Source organism: Zophobas morio, unplaced genomic scaffold (assembly GCF_036711695.1).
Source record: "Zophobas morio isolate AGI-343-1 ecotype UQ-CSIRO unplaced genomic scaffold, CSIRO_AGI_Zmor_V1 ptg000026l, whole genome shotgun sequence".
NCBI lineage: Eukaryota > Metazoa > Arthropoda > Insecta > Coleoptera > Tenebrionidae > Zophobas > Zophobas morio.
In genome coordinates this window covers 3965853-3992400 of record NW_026972131.1, presented here as the reverse complement: position 1 = coordinate 3992400, position 26548 = coordinate 3965853, and the positions used below count along the sequence as shown (strand labels likewise).

Sequence of the window (26548 nt, the reverse complement as noted above, 5' to 3'; positions counted from 1 at the left end):
TATTACTTATTATCTTATTCCATTTTTTGTTCTCTTTATTTTCTGTTGAGTATTTTCTGTTAAAGTAGACACTTATGGCGGTTTTTATTTTTTTAAGGGACACATCGACATATTAGAAGAATAAAGACAAAAAATAAAATAAAATACAATCAAAATGTACAGAGTTTTCCATTTGAAAAAACTGAAATATCGATATTTGTAAATTGTAAATTTTTAGATTTTTTATAAACAATCTGTGTATTAAAATTTGATTTAGTTGATACCAAGTCACGGAGCAACATTTTCAGAAAAATCGGTACGAAATGCGAATTTTTGAAAATTTCTAAAAACTTCGGTATCTCAACGGACTATTCTAGAAGAACGGTTGCGGTTATCGAAGAAACGATGCCGGAAATGAGTTCTAGAGCTCGAAATCTACAAGAACATGTATTTAGATTAGTTTCGAAAATTTCAAAAATTGGCCGAAATTTGAAGAAGGGGGGACCATTGAAAAAATTTCACTTTTAGAAAAGTCGTCTAAAAATTGTGAAAAAATTCAGGAACGTAGATCTCAATATGCTGATTCCAAAAATACAGCGTGTTGACGGTCACGAAGCAACATTTTCGAAAGAATCGGTACGAAATGCGAACTTTTGAAAATTTCTAAAAATTTCGATATTTCAACGGTCGATTCCGGAAAAACTGTTGCAGTTATCAAAGATCCAACTTATTTCTTAACAAAATTGGTTTGTTGTTTCTATTGCTGAACATTTAACATCAGTTTATTCATTTTAATTCCATAAAAGTTTTATAGTTTTTCGATTGACAAATTTATTCCATTTTTAATATTATGTTTTAAGGATCCTTTTTGATATTTTTTTTTGTTTTAATTAATTTAAAGAATACAGCATAGTTGTCACCATTTTATTCATAATCCTTCTTATAATAACAATATTTAGCGAAGTACTGCGGCTACTAAAAATAAAGAAAATTTCAAACGTCTCACACTAAAAAAAGAAATGTGAAACATATTCGAAAGAATTAAAATATGTGCAATAAAAATACGAACTTCGGCGTTGAGATTATAAAACTTTTAATTAAATTTAGCGCAAAATATCTACATAATTACAAAAATTTAGTTAGAGAAGTGTTATTAGAGCACTATTTATAAATTACTTTGCATAATAACATCCAATGACTAAGTTTATCTAAATAAAAAAATTGTTCTATTTTTATTCCACTGAACAATGGGTTCATAGCACATGGAAAAATAGCAGAAAACTACAACGCTTTGTACTAAAAAAAATAATTTAGTAACCATGATTTGTGCAAAGAATCACTAGTGCTTTTATTTCACTCACGTTGGCAACTCTGTCAGCATGACTCGGCGAGGTAAATTTTGACCATTTTGACAGCACAACAGTTCACAAAGTTAGGCAGTGTTCAATTATTGCAAAATAGTATAAATAATAAATGAAAATGTCGAACTTGGATGAAAGATTATTCGAAGACGGTGAAGAATCTCTGGGAGAAGAGGTTCTTCGTATGTCCACCGATGAAATTGTGAGTCGAACCAGACTTCTAGACAATGAAATAAAAATCATGAAAAGTGAAGTAATGAGAATAAACCACGAGCTGCAAGCCCAAAACGAGAAAATCAAAGAAAACACCGAAAAAATCAAGGTAAACAAAACCCTACCTTACCTTGTCTCAAACGTCATCGAGCTTCTTGACGTTGACCCTCAAGAAGAAGAAGAGGATGGAGCTGTGGTTGATTTAGATTCACAGCGAAAGGGAAAATGCGCAGTTGTAAAAACGTCTACAAGACAAACCTATTTTTTGCCGGTCATTGGACTAGTCGATGAAGAAAAACTAAAACCTGGAGATCTCGTTGGTGTTAACAAAGATTCCTACTTGATACTGGAGACCTTACCAGCCGAGTATGACGCTCGCGTTAAAGCAATGGAAGTGGATGAACGCCCCACGGAACAATACTCTGATATCGGAGGACTTGATAAACAAATTCAAGAATTAATTGAAGCTGTTGTGCTCCCCATGACCCACAAGGACAAATTCTTTAATCTTGGCATCCACCCACCAAAGGGAGTTCTTTTGTATGGCCCTCCTGGTACTGGCAAAACTCTTCTAGCTAGAGCATGTGCGGCTCAAACAAAATCAACCTTCCTAAAGCTGGCAGGCCCACAATTAGTTCAAATGTTTATTGGAGATGGTGCCAAATTAGTGCGAGACGCGTTCGCTCTGGCTAAAGAAAAAGCCCCAGCTATTATTTTCATAGATGAATTAGACGCCATTGGTACTAAAAGATTTGACTCAGAAAAAGCCGGTGATCGAGAAGTACAACGCACAATGTTGGAACTGTTAAATCAGCTGGATGGATTTAGTTCAACAGCAGATATTAAAGTAATTGCAGCAACTAACCGTGTGGATATTTTAGATCCGGCTTTATTGAGGTCGGGCCGTCTTGACCGAAAAATTGAATTCCCTCATCCAAATGAAGAAGCCAGAGCTAGAATCATGCAAATCCATTCAAGGAAAATGACGGTTAATCCTGACGTGAATTTTGAGGAGTTGGCGAGATCCACAGATGATTTTAATGGGGCCCAATGTAAAGCAGTGTGTGTTGAAGCAGGCATGATTGCGTTACGGCGCAATGCGACTGCAGTAACACACGAAGATTATATGGATGCTATCATGGAAGTTCAAGCGAAGAAGAAAGCTAATCTTAATTATTATGCTTAAGTTTCTTTTATAATTATTTCATGTGTGTATAATAAAGTATTTTGTAATGTAGAAAACTCACTTTAATAAAAAGATTGTAATAAAAAAATTGTGTCAGTTGAAATTATAAGTTTTAGTCGAAAACAAGCGGATCATAAACGAAGACGTCATCGTGAGGTACAGAAGGGCCCGCTTTTACCGACATACACACGTCAACGTCAAATGTCATTTTACGGCTGTGTAATCTTAATCATGTCAAATATGTGTCAAAATAAAAAATAATTTTTTACGTTGTAGTAGTGCTCCCATAAACAACTTTCTTTTGTATCATGTTTTGTTTAATTTAGTGTTTACACTATGGCCTGTCATCAACCATATGCAGGTGATATCATTCACCTAAATGTTGGCGGAAAAAGGTAATTTACATAGTAATACATTATTAAAATATGTTTACACAAATTGCACAATTAATGCTTTATAGATTTTCCACGTCCAAACAAACGCTAAATCTAATACCCGACACCTTTTTCACCGCTCTTCTCAGCGGACGAATATCCAGTTTACGCGACGAAAATGGAGCCATTTTTATAGATCGCGATCCCGAAATTTTCTCAATTATTTTAAATTATTTACGAACAAGAGAAATAGATTTACATGGAACAAATTTACGAACACTGCGCCATGAAGCCGAATATTATAACATTGCTCCTCTTGTCAAAAGATTAATTTTGTGTGAAGAATTAACCCAGTCGACTTGTGGGGACGTTCTTTTTTATGGTTATTTGCCGCCGCCTTGTAAGTCGAATTAGAATTCTTTGTTCGTGTTTTGATTGTTGTTTGTAGGTATTTCAGTTCAAGAAACAACACCAACAAGCCATTATGTAGAAACAACAGCAGTTCATTCTGTCAGACCAGGTTCAAGTATAAGAATTCCAGATGGACAAAACAATGGCTCAACACCGTCATCATCTGGAACAAATGGTGACAGTAATGGTGAGAGTTCACAAAATGGGAACAATCAATGGCACGGATCCCAGATCCCTCCAAATCAAATTATCAGTCCTGTATACAACAGGCCACAAGGTAATTATTTCACGTTTATTAATTAATAAAAAACAATATAAAAATGTAGGTCATTCACGTAATTCATCCATGGAACTGCGGTTAGGTATGTCGGCGACCTATAGTCGAAGTTCCCAGGATTTGAGGGGGTTAGCAAGCAGAGGTCATTCACGTGCAGCCTCATTAGACTTACGTCACGTGCGAAATTCGTCAGCCGATTTAAATAAATTATTTAGAAATGACATAGGGCTTGTTTTTGGTAATCCAGGTATAATTAAATGGTCATTAATTAGTTTCACAATAAACTGCTTGCATTTTTAGGTTCCAGTTGGGCTGACCCTCTGAGAGTTCAAATCATTAAAGCTCATCATAATTGGATTGTTGTTGGTTATGCACATTTTATTGTTAGTTATAGGTAAGTTGTGGTTGGTAAGTTTATTTAAAAAACAATGGCTCAGAATTTAATTGGATTTGTTGGTTGCACTCGTATTTTTAGAAAAATGTTGAGTTTATGTGTCTGAGTTAGTCACTGGTATGTAAAGTAATAAAATTTAAGCTGATGTTATTATAAACAAATGCAGTAGATTAGATTAAATAAATAGAAAGAGAGATAAGATGGAGGTGTTAAAAACGCAATATCTACATCATTTTGTTATCAAAATCAATTTGTTGAGGAGGTATCAACAAAAATTGTTACAATTATATTGATACTTTAAAAATCGAAAAATTGAAAAACTGTAAGATCGAAAATTTGGGAAGTCGAAAAATGGGAAAATCAAAAAGTAGATTAATTGAGAAATCGAAAATCTGAAAATTCTGAAACGTCAAAATTTGAAAAAAGTAAAAAAATGGAAAATTTTGAAAATTTAAAAATTTCTAAAATTGAAAAATTGAGATATAGAAGAACTGATGAAAACTCGAGAAATCGAAAAACCTATCATTTTAAAAACTGGAAAGTTAAAAAATCGAAAAGTTGAAAAATTGAGAAATCGAAGTATAAAATAGTCGAAAAATTGAAAAATCCAAAGTTTAAAAAACGAAAAATTGAAAATCCAAACAGTAAAACGTCGAGAACTCGAAATATCTAGAATTGGAAAAATCGAAAAGTCGAAATACTAAAAAATATTCAAAAATTAGGAAGTCACAGAAATGAAAAATTGAGAAATCAAAAAGTCGAAAAATCGCGAATTTAAAAAATGGAAAAATTGAAGAATTAAAAACCTAAATAATCCAAAAATTGAAGAACTGAAAAACTGAAAGATCGAAACTTTGGGAAGTCGAAAAATGGGAAAATCAAAATGTAGATTAATTGAGAAATCGGAACTCTGAAAATTCTGAAACGTCAAAATTTGAAAAATTGAAAATCGAAAATTTAAAAATTCCGAAAATTGAAAAATTGAGATATAGAAGAACTGAAAGCTCGAGAAATCGAAAAACCTAAAATTTAAAAACTGAAAAGTTAAAAAATCGAAAAGTTGAAAAATTGAGAAATCGAAGTATAAAACAGTCGAAAAATTAAAAAATCCAAAGTTTAAAAAATGAAAAATTGAAAATCCGAACAGTAAAACGTCGAGAAATCGAAATATCCGGAATTATAAATATTGAGAAGTCGAAATGCTAAAAAATATTCAAAAATTAGGAAGTCAAAGAAATGAAGAATTGAGAAATCAAAAAGTCAAAAAGCAAAGTCGAAAAATCGCAAATTTAAAAAATCGAAAAATTGAAAAATCAAAAACCTGAATAATCGAAAAATTGAAAAACGGTAAGATCGAAACTTTAGGAAGGCGAAAAATGGGAAAATCAAGAAGTAGATTAATTGAGAAATCGTAAATCTGAAAATTCTGAAACGTCAAAGTTTGAAAGATTTTAAAAAAGGAAAATCGAAAATTTAAAAATTCCGAAAATCGAAAAATTGAGATATAAAAGAACTGATGAAAACTCGAGAAATCGAAAAACCTAAAATTTTAAAAACTGAAAAGTTAAAAAATCGAAAAGTTGAAAAATTGAGAAATCGAGGTATAAAACAGTCGAAATATTAAAAAACCCAAAGTTTAAAAAACCAAAAATTTAAAATCCAAACAGTAAAACGTCGAGAAATCGAAATATCTAGAATTAGAAAAATCGAAAAGTCGAAATGCTAAAAAATATTCAAAAATTAGGAAGTCAAAGAAATGAAAAGTTGAGAAATCAAAAAGTCAAAAAGCAATGTCGAAAAATCGTAAATTTAACAAATTGAAAAATTGAAAAATCAAAAAACTGAATAATCGAAAAATTGAAGATCTGAAAGATCGAAACTTTGGGATGTCGAAAAATGGGAAAATCAAGAATTAGATTAATTGAGAAATCAGAAAGCTGAAAATTCTGAAACGTCAAAATTTGAAAAAATAAAAAAAAAATGGAAAATCGAAAATTTAAAAATTCATAAAATTGAAAAATTGAGATATAGAAGAACTGAAAGCTCGAGAAATCGAAAAACCTAAAATTTTAAAAACTGAAAAGTTGAAAAATTGAGAAATCGAAGTATAAAACAGTCAAAAAATTGAAAAGTCAAAAATCTGAATAATCGAAAAATTGAAGAACTGAAAGATCGAAACTTTGGGAAGTCGAAAAATGGGAAAATCAAAAAGTAGATTAATTGAGAAATCCGAAATCTGAAAATTCTGAAACGTCAAAATTTGAAAAATTAAAAAAAACTGGAAAAGAGAAAATTTAAAAATTCCGAAAATTGAAAAATTGAGATATAGAAGAACTGATGAAAACGCGAGAAATCGAAAAACCTAAAATTGTAAACACTGAAAAGTTGAAAGATTGAGCAATCGAAGTATAAAACAGTCGAAAAATTGAAAAATCCAAAATTTAAAAAACGAAAAATTGAAAATCCAAACAGTAATACGTCGAGAAATCGAAATATCTAGAATTAGAAAAATCGAAAATTCGAAATGCTAAAAAATATTCAAAAATTAGGAAGTATGTAAAAGAAATGAAAAATTGAGAAATCAAAAAGTCAAAAAGCAAAGTCGAAAAATCGCAAATTTAAAAAATCGAAAAATTGAAAAATTAAAAACTTGAATAATCGAAAAATTGAAAAAAATCGAAATTTTGGGAAGTCGAGAAATGGGAAAATCAAAAAGTAGATTATTGGAGAAATCGGAAATCTGAAAATTCTGAAACGTCAAAATTTGAAAAAAAATGGAAAATCAAAAATTTAAAAATTCCGAAAATTGAAAAAGAATTGAACACTGGAGAAATCAAAAACCTAAAATTTTAAAAACTGAAAAGTTAAAAAATCGAAAAGTTTGAAAAATTGAGAAATCGAAGTATAAAACAGTCGAAAAATTGAAAAATCCAAATTTTAAAAAATGAAAAATTGAAAATCCAAACAGTAAAACGTCGACAAAACGAAATATCTAAAATTAGGAAAATCTAAAAGTCAAAATGCTAAAAACTATTCACAAATTAGGAAGTCAAGGAAGTGAAAAATTGAGAAATCAAAAAGTCAAAAAGCAAAGTGGAAAAATCGCAAACTTAAAAAATCGAAAAATTGAAAACTCAAAAACCTGAAAAATCGAAAAATTGAAGAACTGAAAGATCGAAGCTTTGGGAAGTCAAAAAATGGGAAAATCAAAAAATAGATTAATTGAGAAATCGGAAATCTGAAAATTCTGAAACGTCAAAATTTGAAAAATAAAAAAGGAAAATCGAAAATTGAAAAATTGAGATATAAAAGAACTGAAAACTCGAGAAATCGAAAAACCTAAAATTTTAAAGACATAAGTTAAAAAAACGAAAAGTTGAAAAATTGAGAAATCGAAGTATAAAACAGTCGAAAAATTGAAAAATCCAAAATTTAAAAAACGAAAAATTGAAAATCCGAACAGTAAAATGTCGAGAAATCGAAATATCCAGAATTAGAAAAATCGAAAAGTAGAAATGCTAAAAAATATTCAAAGATTAGGAAGTCAAAGAAATGAAAAATTGAAAAATCAGAAAAAGTCAAAAAGCAAAGTCGAAAAATCGCAAATTTAAAAAATCGAAATATTGAAAAATCAAAAACCTGAATAATCGAAAAATTGAAGAACTGAAAGATCGAAACTTTGGGAACTCGAAAAATGAGAAAATTATGAAGTAGATTAATTGAGAAATCGGAAATCTGAAAATTCTGAAACGTCAAAATTTGAAAAATTAAAAAAAAAATGGAAAATCGAAAATTGAAAAATTGAGATATAGAAGAATTGATGAAAACTCGAGAAGTCGAAAAACGTAAAATTTTAAAAACTGAAAAGTTAAAAATCGAAAAATTGAGAAATCGAAGTATAAAACAGTTGAAAAATTGAAAATCCAAACAATAAAACGTCGAGAAATCGAAATATCCAGAATTAGAAAAATCGAAAAGTCGAAATGCTAAAAAATATTCAAAAATTAGGAAGTCAAAGAAATGAAAAATTGAAAAATCAAAAACCTGAATAATCGAAAAATTGAAGAACTGAAAGATCGAAACTTTGGGAAGTCGAAAAATGGGAAATTCAAAAAGTAGATTAATTGAGAAATCGGATATCTGAAAATTCTGAAACGTCAAAATTTGAAAAATTAAAATATCGTAAAATTGAAAAATCTAAAATTTAAAAATCTAAAAACTAAAAAAATCAACAAATTGAGAAATCGAAACTCGACAATTAAAAAAAATGGAAAAATGGTTAAAAAATCGAATAATACAAAAATCGAAACATAGAAAAATTCAAAAACTGAGATATCGAGAAATTGAAAAATCAAAAGATCAAGAAGTCGAAGGGTCGAGAAGTTGAAAAATCGAAAAATTGAGAAACCGAAATAGGCCAAAATCGAAAAGTTAAAAGTGGAAAAATTAATAAATCAAGCAATTGAACTATGCATCTTGATAAATCGAGATCTCAAAAAATTGAAATATCCCAAATTTAAAAATTCGGAAAATTAAAAAATTAAAATATAGAAGAACTGAGAACTCGAGAAATCGAAAAATCTAGAATTTAAAAAATGAAAAATTAAAATATCGAAAAATATTGAAATATAAAACAGTAGAAAAAATGAAAAATCCAAAGTTTAAAAAACGAAAAAATAAAAAATCGAAAGTTCGAAGAAACGAAATATTGAAAAATCCCAAAACTGAAAGAAATATTAAAAATTGAGAAATTAAAAAATTGGAAAATTGAGAAATCGAAATATGTACTGTAGAACTGAAAAATAAAAAAATTGGGAAATCGAAAAATCTAAAATATTAAAATCGGAAGACTGAAAAATCGACAGTTCGAGAAATCGAAACTTCACAATTAATATCGAAACATCGAAAAATTGAAAAGCCCAAAAGTAAAAAATCGAAAAATTCAGAAGTCGAAAATTCGAAGAAACGAAATATTGAAAATTCCCAAAACTGAAAGAAATATTAAAAATTGAGAAATAAAAAAATTGGAAAATTGAGAACTAGAAATATGTACTGAAGAACTGAAAAATAAAAAAAATCGTTAAATCGAAAAATCTAAAATTTAAAAATTGTAACATTGAAAAATTGGAAAATCGAAAAATTGAAAAGCCCAAAAGTAAAAAATCGAAAAATTCAGAAGTCGAAAATTCGAAGAAACGAAATATTGAAAATTCCCAAAACTGAAAGAAATATTAAAAATTGAGAAATAAAAAAATTGGAAAATTGAGAACTAGAAATATGTACTGAAGAACTGAAAAATAAAAAAAATCGTTAAATCGAAAAATCTAAAATTTAAAAATTGTAACATTGAAAAATTGGAAAATCGAAAAATTGAAAAGCCCAAAAGTAAAAAATCGAAAAACCGAGAAATCCAAAAATCGAAACATCGAAAAATTCAAAAACTGGGACATCGAGAAACCGAAAAATCAGAGGATCAAGAAATAGAGGAGTCGAAAGCCGAGAAGAAAATTTAAAACATGGAAAATTGATGAATCGAGAAATTGAACGTTATGTCTTGGTCTACATAATTGTATTTTTTTTTTTTTATTATTAAACTATGTTAATAGAAACCAGGGTTTCGCTAAAATTAATATTAATTAATTTTTGCGAGGACACGTATGTACATCAACTTAGATTGGTGCAGTGTAATACTAAAAATAACAGTATTGTATGCCCAAAATTTGGTATCTACCCAAAATGTGCAAAGTATGATGAGTTTTTATTTGTGATTCACCATTGCATTAATATTTTTTATTGATCAAATTACGAACGAGTCACCCCATTTTCCCGTAAATGTGAAGTACAAACGTCTTTATTTAATAAGAATTAAAATAAAGATATTCAGAACATTTTGTCGATTGTCGCGTACTTACTGTTTTGAGGGGACGAACTCATTCAAATCAAACTAATTGCTGCGTGACATTCTTCCGATGTATAATCATAAACACAAAATTCTGTAATAGAAAAATTCACCTGTAACAAAAAAACAATAAACTTCGCAAAATCAAATCTTTTAATTTTTCGAAAGAGCCGGATTTGACAAGCTGTACTTTATGGATGAGGAAAATTTTAACTTTTACCGCAGACCATTTACGATAAATAATAAGATGGTGTCATAACTTTCATCAAACCAGCAGAATCTTACTTTAAACGTTAAACATATTAATTCCGTATTCAATATTCAGACTGAAAGACTCGAGCGGATGGCAACAAATTTTTATTAGCCCTCACATTGAGCAGTGTATAGAGCGTATTGCGATTAATGCCAAAATGGGTTCTGGAGACAATTCCAAAATGGTAGCAATTTCCTATGGTAGCCAAGTTCGGCTGTGGGGAATTTCCGACAGTGGTGAAAAAACCAATATTGGCAAGTTATTTTAGCGTTGTTTGAGTATCCGGTGACGTCATATTGTTGTAGGTATCTTTAATTTACACGTGCGTGTGGAATATTTATTTTTCATTGGTAGCCAGCTTGTTGCGCTATCGCCCTCTGGTAAATTGGGAGTTTGGCACGCTATGACTCAGCATTGGCAAACCCAGGATGTAATGCCAATTGCATCATTTGATACCGCTGGGTCGATTCTTCTACTGGGTTGCAATAATGGCTGTATCTATTATATAGGTGGGTAAAGTTGACAGTTGCAGTTGAGACAAGACTGTACTGTTGCAATTTGAAACGATGTTTTGTAGATATGCAGAAATTTCCGTTGAGAATGAAGGATAACGATTTACTGGTAACCGAACTGTACAGGGACCCGAACAACGACCCAGTGACAGCTATATCGGTGTACCTAACGCCGAAGACAAGTAAGTACTTTTGATATCGGCAGCTAAATAAATTGCACATTTTTGTGACTTATTTATTCACGGTTCGTAAAATAGCTTCACTTTAATTTATATTGGACAAGGGAAGTCGCATCACAATACTAAAATTAACGAAATGTTTAAAGCACGAAAACGTGATGCGATTTTTGTTGCCCTTTTTGTCATTTCCCTGTAACTTAGGCCTTGTGTTTCATCCCAGCGTCAGAGAGAGGTCGGGAAGGTATGCCACTATTTTGAAGCTTACACGTTGGTTCATTTAGTTCTACAATATTGTACATTGGACTTTTAACAGTTGAATACTCGACAAAGGCTTTACATTTTACTGGAATCCATTATCGTGTGTATTATGTGGTGTTGGTGAGAAAATCTTAGTGTTTCGTGTAAAATGTAAGGCTTCAAAGAACAAAAATAAACATTTAATTTGTGCACAGTTCAATTTTGCATTCATTGGTTTGCTGGTATGTCAACACAAGGACACCAAGCTACCAATACTACAAAAACTAGTGTTGTCGTGTCTTGTTTCCGTTTAATTATTTGTTTTTTGCATTTTTGTCTTTTTTCGTTTGCATATTGTGCTTCTTGTTTTCTTCGTCTTGTAGTTGAAAATTTATACGAATCCAATTCAAGCTAATTGTTCTATAGATTTATGTGGCAACTGGATCGAAATTGCTTATGGTACAACGTCAGGTTCAGTACGAGTAATCGTCCAACATCCAGAAACCGTCGGTCATGGACCGCAACTGTTTCAAACCTTCACCGTCCATCAGAGTCCAGTCACAAAGGTAGGATATTTAGTGGTTTATCAATAACTCAAACTTTTGCTTGGTGTGTTTATGAATGTTTCACGCATAATTTGAAATCTCTGGATTTTTATACACATAATAATTATCCCGATTTGAAAACCACAAGGTGCTATAAGTGATTGTCACTAAATTTAAAATATTGGTGTTACCAGTGACTACACAGTAATTCTATTCAAAATAAAAAAAAAAACAAGTTTTGTTTAGTGCATGTTTTTTTTTTGCAACAGAACTTACTGATTTAAGTCTACTACAATTTTTTTTCTTTTCAGTATTTTTTTAACAATTTTGAAGTCAAAAAAGGGTTTGTAACACTTTTTTCGTAGGGAGTGGGCTATCAGTCAAAAACTGGCACTTATTTATACTATTATTTATACTATTTTTTCTACTGCGCACGTTTTTTCGTAAAATTTAATTGAAATTTGTATTTTTTTAAATCTGGGGAATTTTGTCGTGGTTGCTGATGGGTTGGTCTGACACGAACCACGAAATATTTGAAGTTCGAATTTTCACAACAACAATGAAATTCTTATGAAGAAGTTAGTGAAGGCCTTACGGGTCCCGAAATACGGGAAATTTTAATCTGACATTTGCCATTGACATTCACCTGACATATCTCGTCATGGCTACCAACCTTATCGATCTAAATTACACCAGATCTATTTCAGAACCCCTTTCCGCTATTAACGAACCACTTTGACGTCATTTGGGTGCTTTAATAGCTCTATTAGAATATCAAGGTAGAAAAAAAAATTTTTCGTGGGAAGTGTGTTTTCATTCGAAATTTATTTAATTTATAAACTCGATTTGAAAAAACGTACATATACTCGTATAATAAGTATTATCAATTTATCTTTTGACACGGTATATAGTTATTTTACAGCCCTAATTACATACTTTTAGAGTTGGAATATACTATTTATATACATGTTTTATTTTATAAGGTTTCAGTCGGTCAAAGTTAATTTAGTTTTGATACTGCAAATTCAAAATTTATAAATCCTTCACCCGCTAAAGTAATAATTCTGAAGAAAGTGCTTTAAGTCTTATTTTTGTTTCCATTATACCGGGTGTCTGGGAAATGGTGGATTAGCATTATTATTAATAAAACAAGCTGATATTTTTTATTAATAAATAAACCAAAAAAAAACATTTAATAAGACATTTATAAGTTATAAACAAAAACAAAATCAACAAAAGAAAAATCCATTAAAGCATAACCAACTAAAACACTAGAGAATATTTTCAAAATTCCTGCCTTGTGCGTATAAATAAGCTCGTAATGTTTCCAAACTTTCACCATTTTTTGTAAAAGTAAGCTAAGTTTAGCTTTTTTCTAGTTTTATGAGCAAACAGTAGCCCCGCCCACCCACCCCTTCATCATTCCAGTGACTACTCTTCATATTGTTCAGTTCTATCTTAGCAGATACTAGCCCCACCCGCCCGCCCTCTCTTTTCTTAGACGGTATCTCATTTGCCAAAATCTGTTTTATCTCATCAAGTACCAGCCCCGCCCACCCGCCCTCTATTTTCTTAGAAGGTACATCATTTGCCACAATCAGTCATATCTTAGCAAATAGTAGCGCCACCCACCCACCCACCCTTTTTTTTTAAAGAGTATGTCATTTACCTCATTTACCAAAATCAGGCTTACGTTAACAAGTACTAGCCTCCCCCCCCCTCTATTTTCTTAGAAGATATGTAATTTGACACAATCAGTTTTATCTTAGCAAGTACTAGCTAATGTAAGTAACTAATGTAAGTAATGGCAAATGACATACCTTCTAAGAAAAGAGAGGGTGGGTGGGCGGGGCTAATAGTTGCTAGGATAAGACTGATTTTGGCAAATGAGATACCGTCTAAGAAAAGAGAGAGGTAGTAGCTACTAAAATAAGACCGATTGTGTTAAATGACACCTTCTAAGGAAAGAGAGGGTGGGTGGGCGGGGCTAGTACCTGCTAAGATAACACTGACTTTGGGAAATGACACCCTCTAAGAAAAGGGACGGTGGATGGGCGGGGCTAGTAGCTGGTAAGGTAAGACCGATTTTGGCAAATTACATATCCTCTAAGAAAAGAGAGGGTGGGTGGTGGGTGGGGCTAGTACCTGCTATGATAAGACTGATTTTGGCAAATACGATATGACTTAAATGACGTATCCTAAGAAATTTAATTAAATTATTATAAGAAAAGACATTAGAGGCTACAAAGCACTTTCAAATTCTTTCCAAACAGGAATACCTAGAACCTCAAGACTATTTTAATTAAAAAAAAAATCGTACCAAAATTGACTCACTTTGACAATTTTTGATACTGTGATAACCCAAACATCCCGTCTTAAATTAGCATGTGAAAAAAAAATTGAAAAACCCGCGAAAAAATACAAAATTTAAAAATTTGTCCTTGGCTGTGATCGTCTAACAAAATGGAATCCTACGTTGTGTTTTTGAAAATGGCGGGATGTGTTCAGACGCAAATGGTGGACCCCAACGTTGGAAACGTATCGCTACATAAAACACAAAATTTATGGAAGACACAAAATTATTCCTCCACTGACAAAAAAAAAGAAAAAAAAAAGCTGCGTGCGACGATGACGCGTGACTTGCCCTCAGTCTGCCCAATCGCAATCGCTTTTCAGCTCTAAAACAAGAACTTGTGGAACTTTGGATGAAATTTAAACGAATCAACGCAAATATTTGAAAATCACAAATTTAATAAAAAAAATAAAGTAGCAGAATGCAAATGCACAAGTGGAGTTTGGGGTTCCCGGTCGTGGCTGTTCTCCCCCACGGCGGTGATTGTATCTATCGCAAGCACTGTCGCAAAGTAATTCTCTTACGTACGTGCAGACGGCGCAATAAAACCCGCCAGCTCAACTAGGAACCACGCACTCCGCTTCCACCACGTGTTTTTGTGTTATTTAACCTCAATTTCATTTATAATGTTCAAATTCTATGACTCTGATATTAATGACAACTGAGCAATTGTTAAAGTTTCAAAAAGAGCAATCATCAGATAATTTATACGATCGAAACATTGATCAACAAAATATTTACAAAATAAAAAACTAGCAAAGATTTATAAAAACAAAAGATATGGTATGAAATAAATTTGTGCAAATAAAAATATAACGTGAGGTTAAAACTGCAGAGTATGAAAATTTACGTCCAATTTAAATTATACAAGAAAGAAAATTACTGATGTTAAAATTGTGAGATAAAGAAAATTGCATGAGGCGAAAAATTGCAGCTAACAAAATTACAATATTTACCACACTTTATTAACGATTCAAACAAAGAATTTATATGATGTTACATTATGCCATGGTTCAAGTGATTGGTTACTTAAAACAATTTGTTTTGAGAATTTATATCGTGAACTGTTTACCCCAAACAAAGCACAAAATAAATAAACACAAAAATATCCAGTCATCGTTACGAGGAAAAAGCGGCTCGGTGATGTAAATTTTAGCGTTGCGAGGAAATGCCTCGATGATGTAATTTTTAACGTTGCGAGGAAATGCCTCGGTAATGTAATCTTCAGGGTACCCACTTGTCATAACATCATAAAAAATCATAAAATTTTGCTTGTGTGACAAAAATCATAATATATCATAAAATTCAAAGATACGTCATAAAAATTTTAATTTGTATGAAAGGTTTTCTGATTTTCAATTATTTCTATATTTAAATTTTGGTGTTAAATTTTGTTGTCGAGTTGGTCCATAGTAGCCAGTGTTTTTCAAGTTCTTCACTGAAAACAATTTGGATTTCTCATGCCTAATCTATATTGGAATGGACGGTCCTAACGTCAATTTAAATTTGAAATTCTTATAAAAGAAGAACTTAACGAGTACATGGAACAAGAATTTTAGAAATAAAAACTTGTAACATTCATATTGTTCACAACTGTTTTAAGAAAGGTTTAGAGTGCCTGAACAGTCTATTTGAATCATTTATCAACAATTTAGTTTTCTTTTTTAAGTTGTCAAGTGCAAGAAGGGAAGATTATAAAGCTATAATTGATATGGCCGAAGATTCAAATTCTTTATTTCTGAGTTATTGCTCAACAAGGTGGTTATCTTTAAAACCAGCGTTAGTAAGAATTTTGGAACATCAAAAATATTAAAAAATATTTCAAAGAGGTTTTACCAAAGCAAAAGAATTTTTCAAAAGAAATTAAAAACACTAGTTGATACAAAAGAATTACAACAATTATTATCCAAAGACCAGTATTTATATTAATTTTTCTATTTATATTGCACAAATTTTTGAGGAATTCCTGACAAAATTTCAAGGAGAACAAGTCCTAATTCATCTTTTATATGATGGCCTCTCTGCATTGTTACATACTTTAATAAGTCATTTTTTAAAACACGAACTTCTAACTAGGGAGGGAAAGAAACTGGAGGGCGACTTATTGCAAAAAATTCACCTTAAAGAAGTTAAGTTAAATTTAACAATAAGAAAAATGATCAGTGATTCAAATGTATCTTCTAAAGACTTACTGGTATTACTTAATGAATTTTTGAAATTCTTTAAAGAAACATCAAAGTACCTTAAAAAAACATTCTTTGGACAATTCTTTTTTAAAAGATGTCCGGCACATTTATTTCACAATATTTAGTTTTTATTATGTGAACAGAAATCCTGTTTTTTTCTTACGTTGATATTAATGTTATATGTATGTATCTGAATGCAAATTAAACTTTTTTGTGAAAAATTACGAATTATTATTGTCATAAAAAATTCCCTGTCATAAAAAAAAATTCTGAGTAGTGGGTACCCTGAATCTTTAACGTTGCGAGGAAATGCCTCGGTAATGTAATCAATCTTTAACGTTGTGAGGAAATGCCTCGATGATGTAATGATGATAACAAGGATGATAACTGCCTAAGGAAAAAATTATTTTAACCGCCCGCCAGTTCACGATATTACAGTTTCGGCCAGAGAATCTTGGGCAGTATTTTTCTGCCATTTAAAAAAACACAATGTAGTCTATACTTTATTGTCATGATGATTGACACTTTTAAAAATTAATTTTGACATAGGTACGTCATCATCCACATTCCAGTCTACGTCAAAATGACAAACATGGCAAATTTGAGGTTATAAATACGTAAAGATACAGAACTGTCCAAGATTTTGTGGCCGAAACTGTATGAGTTTTGTTAATTTAACTGCCGTAAATGAACTACATATTAGCAATCTTGTGTGAAGAATTAAGAAGTGTTAATCTTTGGCGTCCTTTTTTACTATATATAGTTTTTTTTTTTCAACAATATGTTACTTAAAACAATTTTAATCTCATATTCACCATTTGATATTTTAAGCATTTTATTTTTGAAAGAAAACTATGTATATTACTCAAAGAAAGTTAATGGATAAGCCCCACCCACCGCTTTACAATTGTAATGATATTCCATTTGTTGTGAGAGCTTAATATTGTAAAATCTAATTTCTCGATAAAAATTTAACAATTAAACTTATTTTAAATTTCTTGTTGTGAACAGATGACAGCGCATATTAAGAAAAAATGGGTAGAATATAAGCCCCATCCACCCGCCCCTGTCTCAATTGTAATGAATTTTTTTATTCATCGTCAGTTGAGGGGTGGAGCTTAAGTGCAAAATCTATTTTCTTACAAGAAATTACCATGTGAAACGTAACCAGGGTTGCCAGATCTACCGATTACGTACAGTAGTTTTTTTCCCTTTCGATATCCTTGTACTTTTGAGAAAATATTATTCCCTTTTTTTTTCTAAAGATAGCCTATTTTCAACAATACGATCAGATCACTTGATAATTTCTTATACAAAAATATGGACTTCGTAATTAAGTCCTGCGTCCCGTCTGAGAATAAGACCGAGGCAGGTGGGTGGGTGGGGCTTTCTCATTGGTTTCTTTTTATTGATAAATACAGTTTTCTTTCGACAACATGGCACTTAAAACATGCTTTACTTGATAATTACTTGTAGAAGAAAAAAAAGAGGATTTTGCAATTAAGCTCCACCCCCAGCTCACGACGAATAAAAAATTCATAATAATTGAGAGAAAATCAGAGGGGGGGACTTATGTTTGCCTTTTCTCTTAATATATGTAGTTTTCTGTTCACAACAAAAAACTTAAAACATGTTTAAAATTAAATTTTTGTCCACAAATATCGATTTTGTAATTAAGCTCCGCCCCTCAATCTGACAACAAATGAAAAATTCGTGACAATTGAGACAGGGGCGGGTGGGTGGGGCTTAGTCATTGGCGTCGTCTTTTCTTAATGTATATACTTAGTTTTCTTTCAACAATACGTTACTTAAAACATAATTATAATCTCAAAAATCAAAAAATTTTGTATGCGTCGTGAGACGGGGAGGGGGGGAGTAAACATGATTTAAGTATCGTGTTGCTGCAAGAAAACTGCATATATTAAGAAAAAGAATTCAAATGTAACACTTAAGTATATGCATCCAGAAAACTCATTCATAACTTTGTAAACAAAGGGTGTTATCCTGACTAAGTGAATTTCATGAAATCTCCTAGTAAGTATTTATCTGAGCAAGTTCCTGATTGTTAAATTGTGTTAGAACTAGTTAACGATGAAACTCCTAACATGAATTGTGAATTTACAAACAATGAATTAAATTTACACGTGTCGACGTCGGTCAAAAATTCACATTTTCCGATTAGAAAACTGCAAGAATTAGCTGCGTGTGTTGGGGAAAACTGGGCGCCGTCGTTGTTACGATTAATTGTCGTTAAGCAAAGGCGTCTTTTTCACGATGCTTTCGCCATGCCGCCATCTTGTCTACCAACCAACCCCCTAACAAAAATCCCCCAGCGAGCTACCAACTACCAGAAAAAGAACTAAACGTGCACAAGGCTTATGTTTAACGATTTTTTTTATTGAAATTTTTTTCAAATTCAAATGTGATTTCGCGCCGCTGTTAATTAACTTCAGCGCGAAATTTTAATTCAAATTCGGTCACCACAATACGTCAAACATTTTTAACTGATTACTTGATTTTTGCTGATTTGTACCTTCTTTGCTTTATATCAGGTAAGCATTGTTGTCAAATGGAATTTTGTCAAATTATTACAAAATGATCATAGGCCAGGGAATAATAACCAAAAATATTATTAGTAGTTAATAGTCAAAAATATATAAAACATCAAATTTTGTATTAATACATTACCGAAAAATGCATCGTATCCATTTGTTATAGGTCACCTTATCGGAAAAATATCTCGTCTCAGTGTGCTGTGAATACAATCATGTACGAAGCTGGAGGGTTACCAGGTTCAGGGGCATGTTATCCACTCAACCGGGTTCAACTCCAGAAGCTTCTTTCAAAATAGTGTCTTTAGAGGCAGTGGAACCCTCCATTAGCCACGCCACTTCCAACGATTGCGGACCATTTGGAGAACAAGACGACGAACAAGTCTTCGTCCAAAAGGTGGTACCCGACGCCGATCAACTCTTCGTCCGATTGGCCAGCAACGGAAAGCGAGTGTGCGTTATAAAAGCCGTAGACGGCAGCACCGTAAGCGCATTCTGTGTACACGAATGCGAAGGATCGAGTAGAATGGGATCCAGACCCAGGCGTTTTATTTTCACAGGACATTCGAACGGATCCATACAAATGTGGGATCTAACCACTGCCCTAGATTTATCTTATAAGACTGACTTAGGTAAAATTTACAGCTTGCAAAGAATTAAGAAGGTAATTTAGTTTTTTTAGCGGACAAAACTAACGGAGGCCCCTCGCCGGAAGAGCTCCTTCAAATGTTAGATCAATGTGATTTGAGTAACAGTCTTTGTTCGACTCCCTGTATGTCTCCCTTGCCCTCTGTTGCTGCAGCTGCGCGTCTTAAATCTAGCAATGTGGCTTTCCTTAATCAGCAACAAGATGCTGATCGTGCTTCAAGTTCAAGTTAAAGGTCGTTCAAACTTCTTGTTTCTAGTTCCGGGTGTTTCTGCATTTGTTGTAATATATAATTTTTTTTCAGTGCGAATTCATCGCAATTATTTAATTTTGTGCAATAAATTCTTGCCTTTGTTGTTAACATTTAATGATAATTGTTTTAGATTCTCATTTTAAGTTTGTCGTTAAGTTGTTGAAGCTAATTCATTAAAAAATATAATAGAAAATGATGCCTAGAGAAGTTTTTTAAAATGTTCAAGAATTAAGTCAGACTGCCGTTTTTGGGAAAATCATTGACAAAAAATTGATTTTCTTAAACAGAGCTAGCACTTGACATTACTGTAATTAATAAGCAATAGAAAAGCTGAATTGGCGTACGGGGTCTTTAGCTGTGTTGAAACACCATTAAAGTGGATTTAGCAGATTGTAAACTTCCATATAGACGCCTCTTTCAGTACTTTAATTTAACAAGAACAGATGTGCGACGCACAAACGTGATGTGTGAGCTTGTCTTTTCTAAAACTAGTAGGAAAACTGTAGGGCGTAGATGGTGTTTTTAAAAAATATGGAACAAATCGGATAAAACTGAGCAAATGTCATTAAAAAAATTAACAGTATATAAGAAACGTATAAAAAAAATTTAAATCAGGCATCAGAAGAACATGGGTACCCTTGAAACTTATTTTTAGTGGCACCACTGAATTATGTACTTTTTTATTGGCATTTGTAAATCGCTACAAAATAAAGTGTGGAATATCTTAAAAATTTCAAGTTATTTTTATTTTATTATACTGAAAACTTTGCAATATTATATCACGTTTATTTTCTTGGAAGAATCTTGTAGTGATTTGTATAATATACAATTTTAAATGACGCACTTTTGACGAAATCAACCAAAAAATTTGACAGCTACTCCAAAAAAGTCGCTAACCTAAAAAATTTAATTCTTTCTTATCCCAACGTGTTCCATACTTTTTGATCACAATGTATAAAAGACGGATATGTATGTCGTGTTATTCTTAACGTTTGTGGAGCCTTTCACTTTTTTGATGTCCTAAGAATACCACTTAATGTTGATGTTTTCTTTGTTAAAAATTGTTGACTGATAATAATTATCAGCTTTTGCTGATTTGTAAATGCTCGCGAAATGTAACATAACACCTACTGAGGTGGTAATAAATTTTATAGACAAAATAAGAATAAATTGTGATAGAATTCTTCTATTTCTTGATGTATTATGATGGAATTTTACATTTATTAAATAAAATTCATAAGAATTATTGCTTGTTTGTTTAATTCGTAAATAAAATACATCGTAAGAAACATCTTTAATACTCGCATTTCTTCATAGAATAATGTTAATAATTGACAAGTTACTCCTGCCGTTTAGTCAATATATCTTAACGAGTGTCGCAATAATTTCATTACCTAACTAATTACATAAATATCTAAAATACTTTCAAAATAAAATCTGGTGTTACCGTTAATTTACAAACTAATATATACTAACGTAAAGTGATGATAAATTAGACTGCCTATAAGTAATAAATTAATTTAAAATACTGTTTCGGATTTTTTAAGACGAAACAACTTTTTAACTGTTATAATATTTACTAGGTCACTGTAAAAGTAGTAATGCATCAATAACAAATTACATAATTAATTACTTCTAGAGTCGAGATTGTAAAAAAGTTGAGCAAAATTGTCATATCGACCGCTTTCCTATTTTATATTATGGATTTCCCTAATACCAGCGAAAGTTCGAATGATTACCTATAACTGCTATACTTCCAATGGCTTCGTTCGTTTATAACAATCGTCCTATAGTAACAATATATTAACTACACCTGATTACATATATCACGTTAATTGTTAAATTTTGTACCGAGTATTATTATAGTACCAGTCCGGTTTAGTCAATGGGTTTAGTAAAAAACACCACAAAACAAAACCTATAATAAACAAGAACACTATAACCATCTTTTTAGCTCCTTTGTACGTGTTAACTTCGACTAAATCGGGAAATCCCATATGATTACAAAAGGCATGCGCAACAAAAGTTGCAGCAAAATGACCTGTTCGCAACAACAAGTAGGCAGAGTACATTCCGAAGATTGTGGTGTAGACGAACTGAAAACCTAAGCAAAAATTACCAAGCATCTCAAATTTTATTAAATAGGTTATAACTTACACGCTATTTTGAATGCCAGTTTAAAATCCATTCCATACTTGATTCGTTCCTGCATGTGATGAAAGTGCGCTGCAATTGTTAATAAATGTAAACAACAAAACTTAAAAACTGAAAGTATTTACGTACCAACTCCAAAAAATAGAGGACAGATTAACACGGCTGTCATTGGCGGAAAACATTGGAGGAGCAAAGGCAACATGCAACTCCTATACGTGAATTCCTCGGAAAAAGGAGCGACTAAGTGGTTTCTTAACCAGATCAAATTTTTAAAATTACTTATCCAGTACATGGGTTCAGTGTATAATTTTAGAAGACCATTGTGTACTTTCATGGCAATGGGTCCCAAGAAGAGGACCATAGTTAAAAACAAAGGCATAATGAAGGCCTGACATAGTCCCATAGTTTTCAGTCCCATTAGTTCAGCTAAAGTCGTCTACAAAGAAATCGATAATTTATTATGGTCGAGATTACTTTTCTGTTGGTACTTTTTCTAAAATTTGGTTGCTTATTCCCATATAGAGAAAACATGGTGACAAAAAAAGCATGACGAACACACTCAGGAATCTTCTTTTTATTGTGGAAGGATGGTCTCTGAAACAAAAAAATATTTTAGAAAGGGTAAGTACAGTACTGTAGCTTAATTTATTTTTTATTACAGAAATATCATTTTGAAGACACTCGTGAAAGTAAATAAAAACCTTGAAGTTAGAAGGAGTAAAAAATAAGCAACATAATAAAACTAAAATGTATACCTACATATTTCTAAAATTCAAAATAAAAGTCAATATCTTCCATAAAAATATTAATGGTGTGCCATAAGTCCATAACAGATAGTTCAAAGTATTAAATTTTAGACATTTTAAAATTATTCAAAAATTTAAACCAATTGGCAGAAAGTCATATTTCAGTTGGAATTAATTTTGTTATATTATTTTATACAGTTTTTAATTTAAAGTTTTTATAAGTTAAATTTTAAAACATGTGCGTTTTCCAGGTGTTTGCTTCTAGTATTTATGAAGAAGAATGGTGAATGTGTACCTTTTGTACATATTGGGGTGTACTAAAACTACCTGACTGCTTTCAAAGGAATTTTCCATTATATTGTTAGTTCCTTGTGAATTTCGACTTGAAACTGTTTCAGTATTGAAATTATGAGACCTAAATATGCAGAAAGGAAATACGTGGACCAACGGTCCATAAATAAGTAGTGAACAAAAGTGGTAATTGTTTCTTCAAGACTTATGTAACAGGGGTGTCTAAAAATACAACTTCAAAGTTTATTTTTTATATAACAACTTAATAATTTGCATATGATTAACACAACTCTGTACCTTTTTCTTTTGGGTGTTATATCGTATAAAATTTGATTTCAATTTTTCCATACCAGTAACATTGACCTAGAACTATCTGTAAGCACGGAATGACGGATTAAAATTGTAAGTAAATTTTAAGTCCTGCAGTGATAAAGATGACACCCAGCTGTATTGATTTGGAACAGCTTTATTATACTTTGCATAATATCGTAACTGAAAAATCAGATCAATTATTTTCAAATTTTACATACCGAGGACCTGAACAATCAAATGGATACCTGGGAAAGGACGTAGACGAAAAATGATTAACATAATCTAGGGTTCGGTCAAAGGTTGTGGATTATATGTATAATTGTATATATATAACAACCGTACGTCTACACGAAGAGAAATGTTAAGATCCAAGATTTGATAATCATTTATTTCCAGTTGACTTTGATCTCTTTAGAGAAGTGATTGTGAAAATGTTTAGCACACCATAAATCTCGATTGCATTAGTTTTTTAATTTTTAATTTGCTGAAAAAAAAAGATGTTTTTTTGACCAAAGCCAAATTTCATTTTTTTGGCTTAGAATACGATAATGCAGATTTTCCGTTTCTGAATACATACTTTAAAAGTTATATCAAAATACTGTTAATTAAATTTCAGTTTAAATGTGTTCCTAATTTTTAATTGTACAACCCTTACACTTATTGGCAGTGTTCGTTATATTTCGGCAATGGTAACTTATTTTTTTATATCTATTACCAACGTGTAGAGTATCGAATATTCGGACAAATAAGTATGCGGTATTTTATCTGCTTCAAACACGAAGAAAGTTAAACGTTCTTTACTTAGATACGGAGATGATCAGCTTAATTTATTTTCTAAAAAAGTCAGAGCAAAGACAATTAATTAAACATTAGACACTATTAAAATGAACCTACTATATTTATAAATTTATACAAATACAAAAAAAAATTATAGACTAAAAAATATACGGGTGTCATCTAGATTCTTACACTGTTGCTGGAATTATCTATATTTCTTTTGAAGTATAGAGATTAACGTAATAAAGTTTCGAAAAATCAAATTGTATAATTTTCCACAATTGAGCTTGAGCTGGATATGGTTGAGCTTAATTTTTGGCTTGTTTTTTTCTTCATATACATCGTATTTTTTTGAACAACACGATACTCAAAAACATGTTTTTTATTTCTTGTAGAGAAATAAGGATTTTGCAATTAAGCTCCGCCCCCTTGGCTCACGACGAATAAAAAAATCATCACAATTGAGATAGGGCGGGTGGGAGGGGCTTATATTTTGCCTGTCTTTCTTAATGTGTACTTATCTTTTCACAACAAGAAACTTAAAGCATGTTTAAAATGGTAAATTTGTATAGGGAAATATGACAACGAATGAAAAATTCATCAGGATTGAAATCGACACGGATGGGTAGGGCGTCTTTTTCGGTTTTCTTTTTTAACTAATATATTTAGTTTTCTTTGTATAACACGATTACTTAAAAACATACTTCACATGGTATTTTCTCGTAGAAAAATAAGGAATTATTACAAATTTAGCTCCAACCCTCGGCATACGACGAATAAAAAAATTCATCAGAATTGAGAAGGGCGGGTGGGCGGGGCTGAGATTATACCTTCTTTTTTCTTAATATACATAGCCATCTTTTCACAACACGAAACTTAGAACATGGTTAAAATAGTACAATTTTGCAAGGAAATATGGCAATTTTGTGGCGGAGCCTAATTGCAAAATCGATATTTCCTTATACAAATTTTTCATTTTAAATATGTTTTAAGATTCATGTTGTGAAAAGAAGTCTACACATATTAAGAAAAAAAGGCAAAGTGTAATAACAATATTTCCAACAGTTGCCTTCCGGGGGCGGAAAAACATCATTAAATTTCAAATGGACTAATAATACTGTTACTGGACCAAGACTCTTAAAGAATTAATCCACAATTATTGAAATGTTTACACCTTACGAAAATAAACAAGTCCAAATATTTTATATCATAATACCGTGTGATCAGAAATGACTGAGTCTGTTGGAGATCCTGGATTTTAGTTGAAATTGGTATTATGATGTTTTCTTTAATTTCCGGTTGTCAGCTGTCAAGATTGACAGAATGTTGACATTTTTAAAATTTTCAAAATGTATCCAAAACATAATCTAAATTTATCGCATGTCCCTACTGACACAGCTGTCACAGAATTACTTCCGTTTGACTTAGGGCCGGTTGCATAAACGCAAATCAAATTTGATCTCTGATTAACTCCATAGTAACGATTGTTATTATCATAGTTACAATTGTTCTTAATCAGAGATTAAATCTGATTTGCGTTTATGCAACCGGCCCATAGTTTGCTCACTATTTAGTCACAAGATATGTGTATAGAAAACTAGAGACATGCAGTTAAAGCAGTAAAAAATTATTCCTTGTCGCCTCCAAGCTCCAAGTTTGTTAAAGTCGTGGAATTAGCCCAAGTCAAACTTTTTTCTTCCTATCTCATGCATGTTAAAACTATTATTTATATTATTAATTCTCAAACAAAAAAAAAATATCTTAAGGTTCAGCGTTTCCTTAGATCTTACAATGAAAATATTTTGTGACTAAACTAAACAAATTATATTATAAATGTGTTAGATGATTTGAAATCGAAGGAAAAAGTAAAACACAATTGGTTGCCGAGATGTTAAAAAAAAATTGGAATTTACATTAAGAAATATCCATAACAATAATTTGTAATATATGAGAAAACTCGTACGATACATAACTATAAAAGTCACATTTTAAGGAATTTTGACTGGGGGTATTTCCACGAGTAGAGTATACAAAACTTTATATATTTTTTGCATAACACAAAAAACGGTGTCATTTCACGTTTCAAAAGACTTATAATACACTTCGTCCTTTGCTTATTAAAATAAAAAAAATGAAAATTTTAAAAGTTCGAGTCATTTAATTTGTTATCGAGTGTACAGTAACCACAACTCTAAACTGTACTGTACTGTTACGACGTCGGACCGGCGGAACGACAGGGGAACGCGACGTGAGGGACGTATGTTGCAAGCCTGCTCGTTCCACCAAGTGAAACAAAAAAAGGTCGCGCGGGTGATGAAAATCGCTATCGGTAGATTTTACCTGTTGTGTGGAGACTTCCAAACGTGCAGACTGGCCACGTAAGTGACGGACAAAAGCAGGCATATCCCGATGGAAACCAAACAATTAAAAATTCCATAGAAATCCTGCACCATTCTGA

At 31.5% G+C, this 26548-nt stretch overlaps 3 protein-coding genes across 3 annotated transcripts; 2 read left to right on the top strand and 1 right to left on the bottom strand.

Annotated features, from left to right (window-relative positions):
* The first annotated feature begins 1342 nt into the window (after positions 1 to 1342).
* LOC135136429 (26S proteasome regulatory subunit 6A-B) lies at positions 1343 to 2827 on the top strand. Its single transcript, XM_064065686.1, has one exon. The coding sequence runs from the start codon at positions 1453 to 1455 to the stop codon at positions 2737 to 2739; it is 1287 nt and encodes a 428-aa protein (XP_063921756.1). The 5' UTR covers positions 1343 to 1452; the 3' UTR covers positions 2740 to 2827.
* Positions 2828 to 2941: 114 nt separating this feature from the next.
* On the top strand, positions 2942 to 21056 carry LOC135136736 (BTB/POZ domain-containing protein KCTD3). Its single transcript, XM_064066182.1, has 12 exons — positions 2942 to 3134; positions 3200 to 3513; positions 3562 to 3801; positions 3851 to 4048; positions 4102 to 4195; positions 10420 to 10601; positions 10653 to 10856; positions 10925 to 11041; positions 11259 to 11279; positions 11702 to 11841; positions 19078 to 19543; positions 19594 to 21056. Exons 1-12 carry the CDS (start codon positions 3076 to 3078, stop codon positions 19788 to 19790), a joined length of 2232 nt encoding a protein of 743 aa, XP_063922252.1. The 5' UTR covers positions 2942 to 3075; the 3' UTR covers positions 19791 to 21056.
* LOC135136739 (CAAX prenyl protease 2) lies at positions 21054 to 26543 on the bottom strand. The gene is made up of 5 exons (XM_064066189.1): positions 26431 to 26543; positions 22453 to 22558; positions 22094 to 22400; positions 21968 to 22036; positions 21054 to 21914 (listed from the first exon to the last, which is right to left on the bottom strand). The coding sequence occupies exons 1-5, from the start codon at positions 26541 to 26543 to the stop codon at positions 21649 to 21651; spliced, it is 861 nt and encodes a 286-aa protein (XP_063922259.1). The 3' UTR covers positions 21054 to 21648.
* Positions 26544 to 26548: the final 5 nt, after the last annotated feature.

Coding starts and splice junctions, on each gene's coding strand:
- LOC135136736 (XM_064066182.1), top strand. CDS start 3,076: ATGGCCTGTCATCAACCATATGCAGGTGATATCATTCACCTAAATGTT. Junction 10,602..10,652: donor TGGTGAAAAAACCAATATTG/GCAAGTTATTTT, acceptor ATATTGTTGTAG/GTATCTTTAATTTACACGTG. Junction 11,042..11,258: donor GTACCTAACGCCGAAGACAA/GTAAGTACTTTT, acceptor GTTTCATCCCAG/CGTCAGAGAGAGGTCGGGAA.
- LOC135136739 (XM_064066189.1), bottom strand. CDS start 26,543: ATGGTGCAGGATTTCTATGGAATTTTTAATTGTTTGGTTTCCATCGGG. Junction 22,559..26,430: donor TGGAAGTCTCCACACAACAG/GTAAAATCTACC, acceptor TTTTTGTTTCAG/AGACCATCCTTCCACAATAA. Junction 21,915..21,967: donor ACTGGCATTCAAAATAGCGT/GTAAGTTATAAC, acceptor ATTTTTGCTTAG/GTTTTCAGTTCGTCTACACC.
- LOC135136429 (XM_064065686.1), top strand. CDS start 1,453: ATGAAAATGTCGAACTTGGATGAAAGATTATTCGAAGACGGTGAAGAA.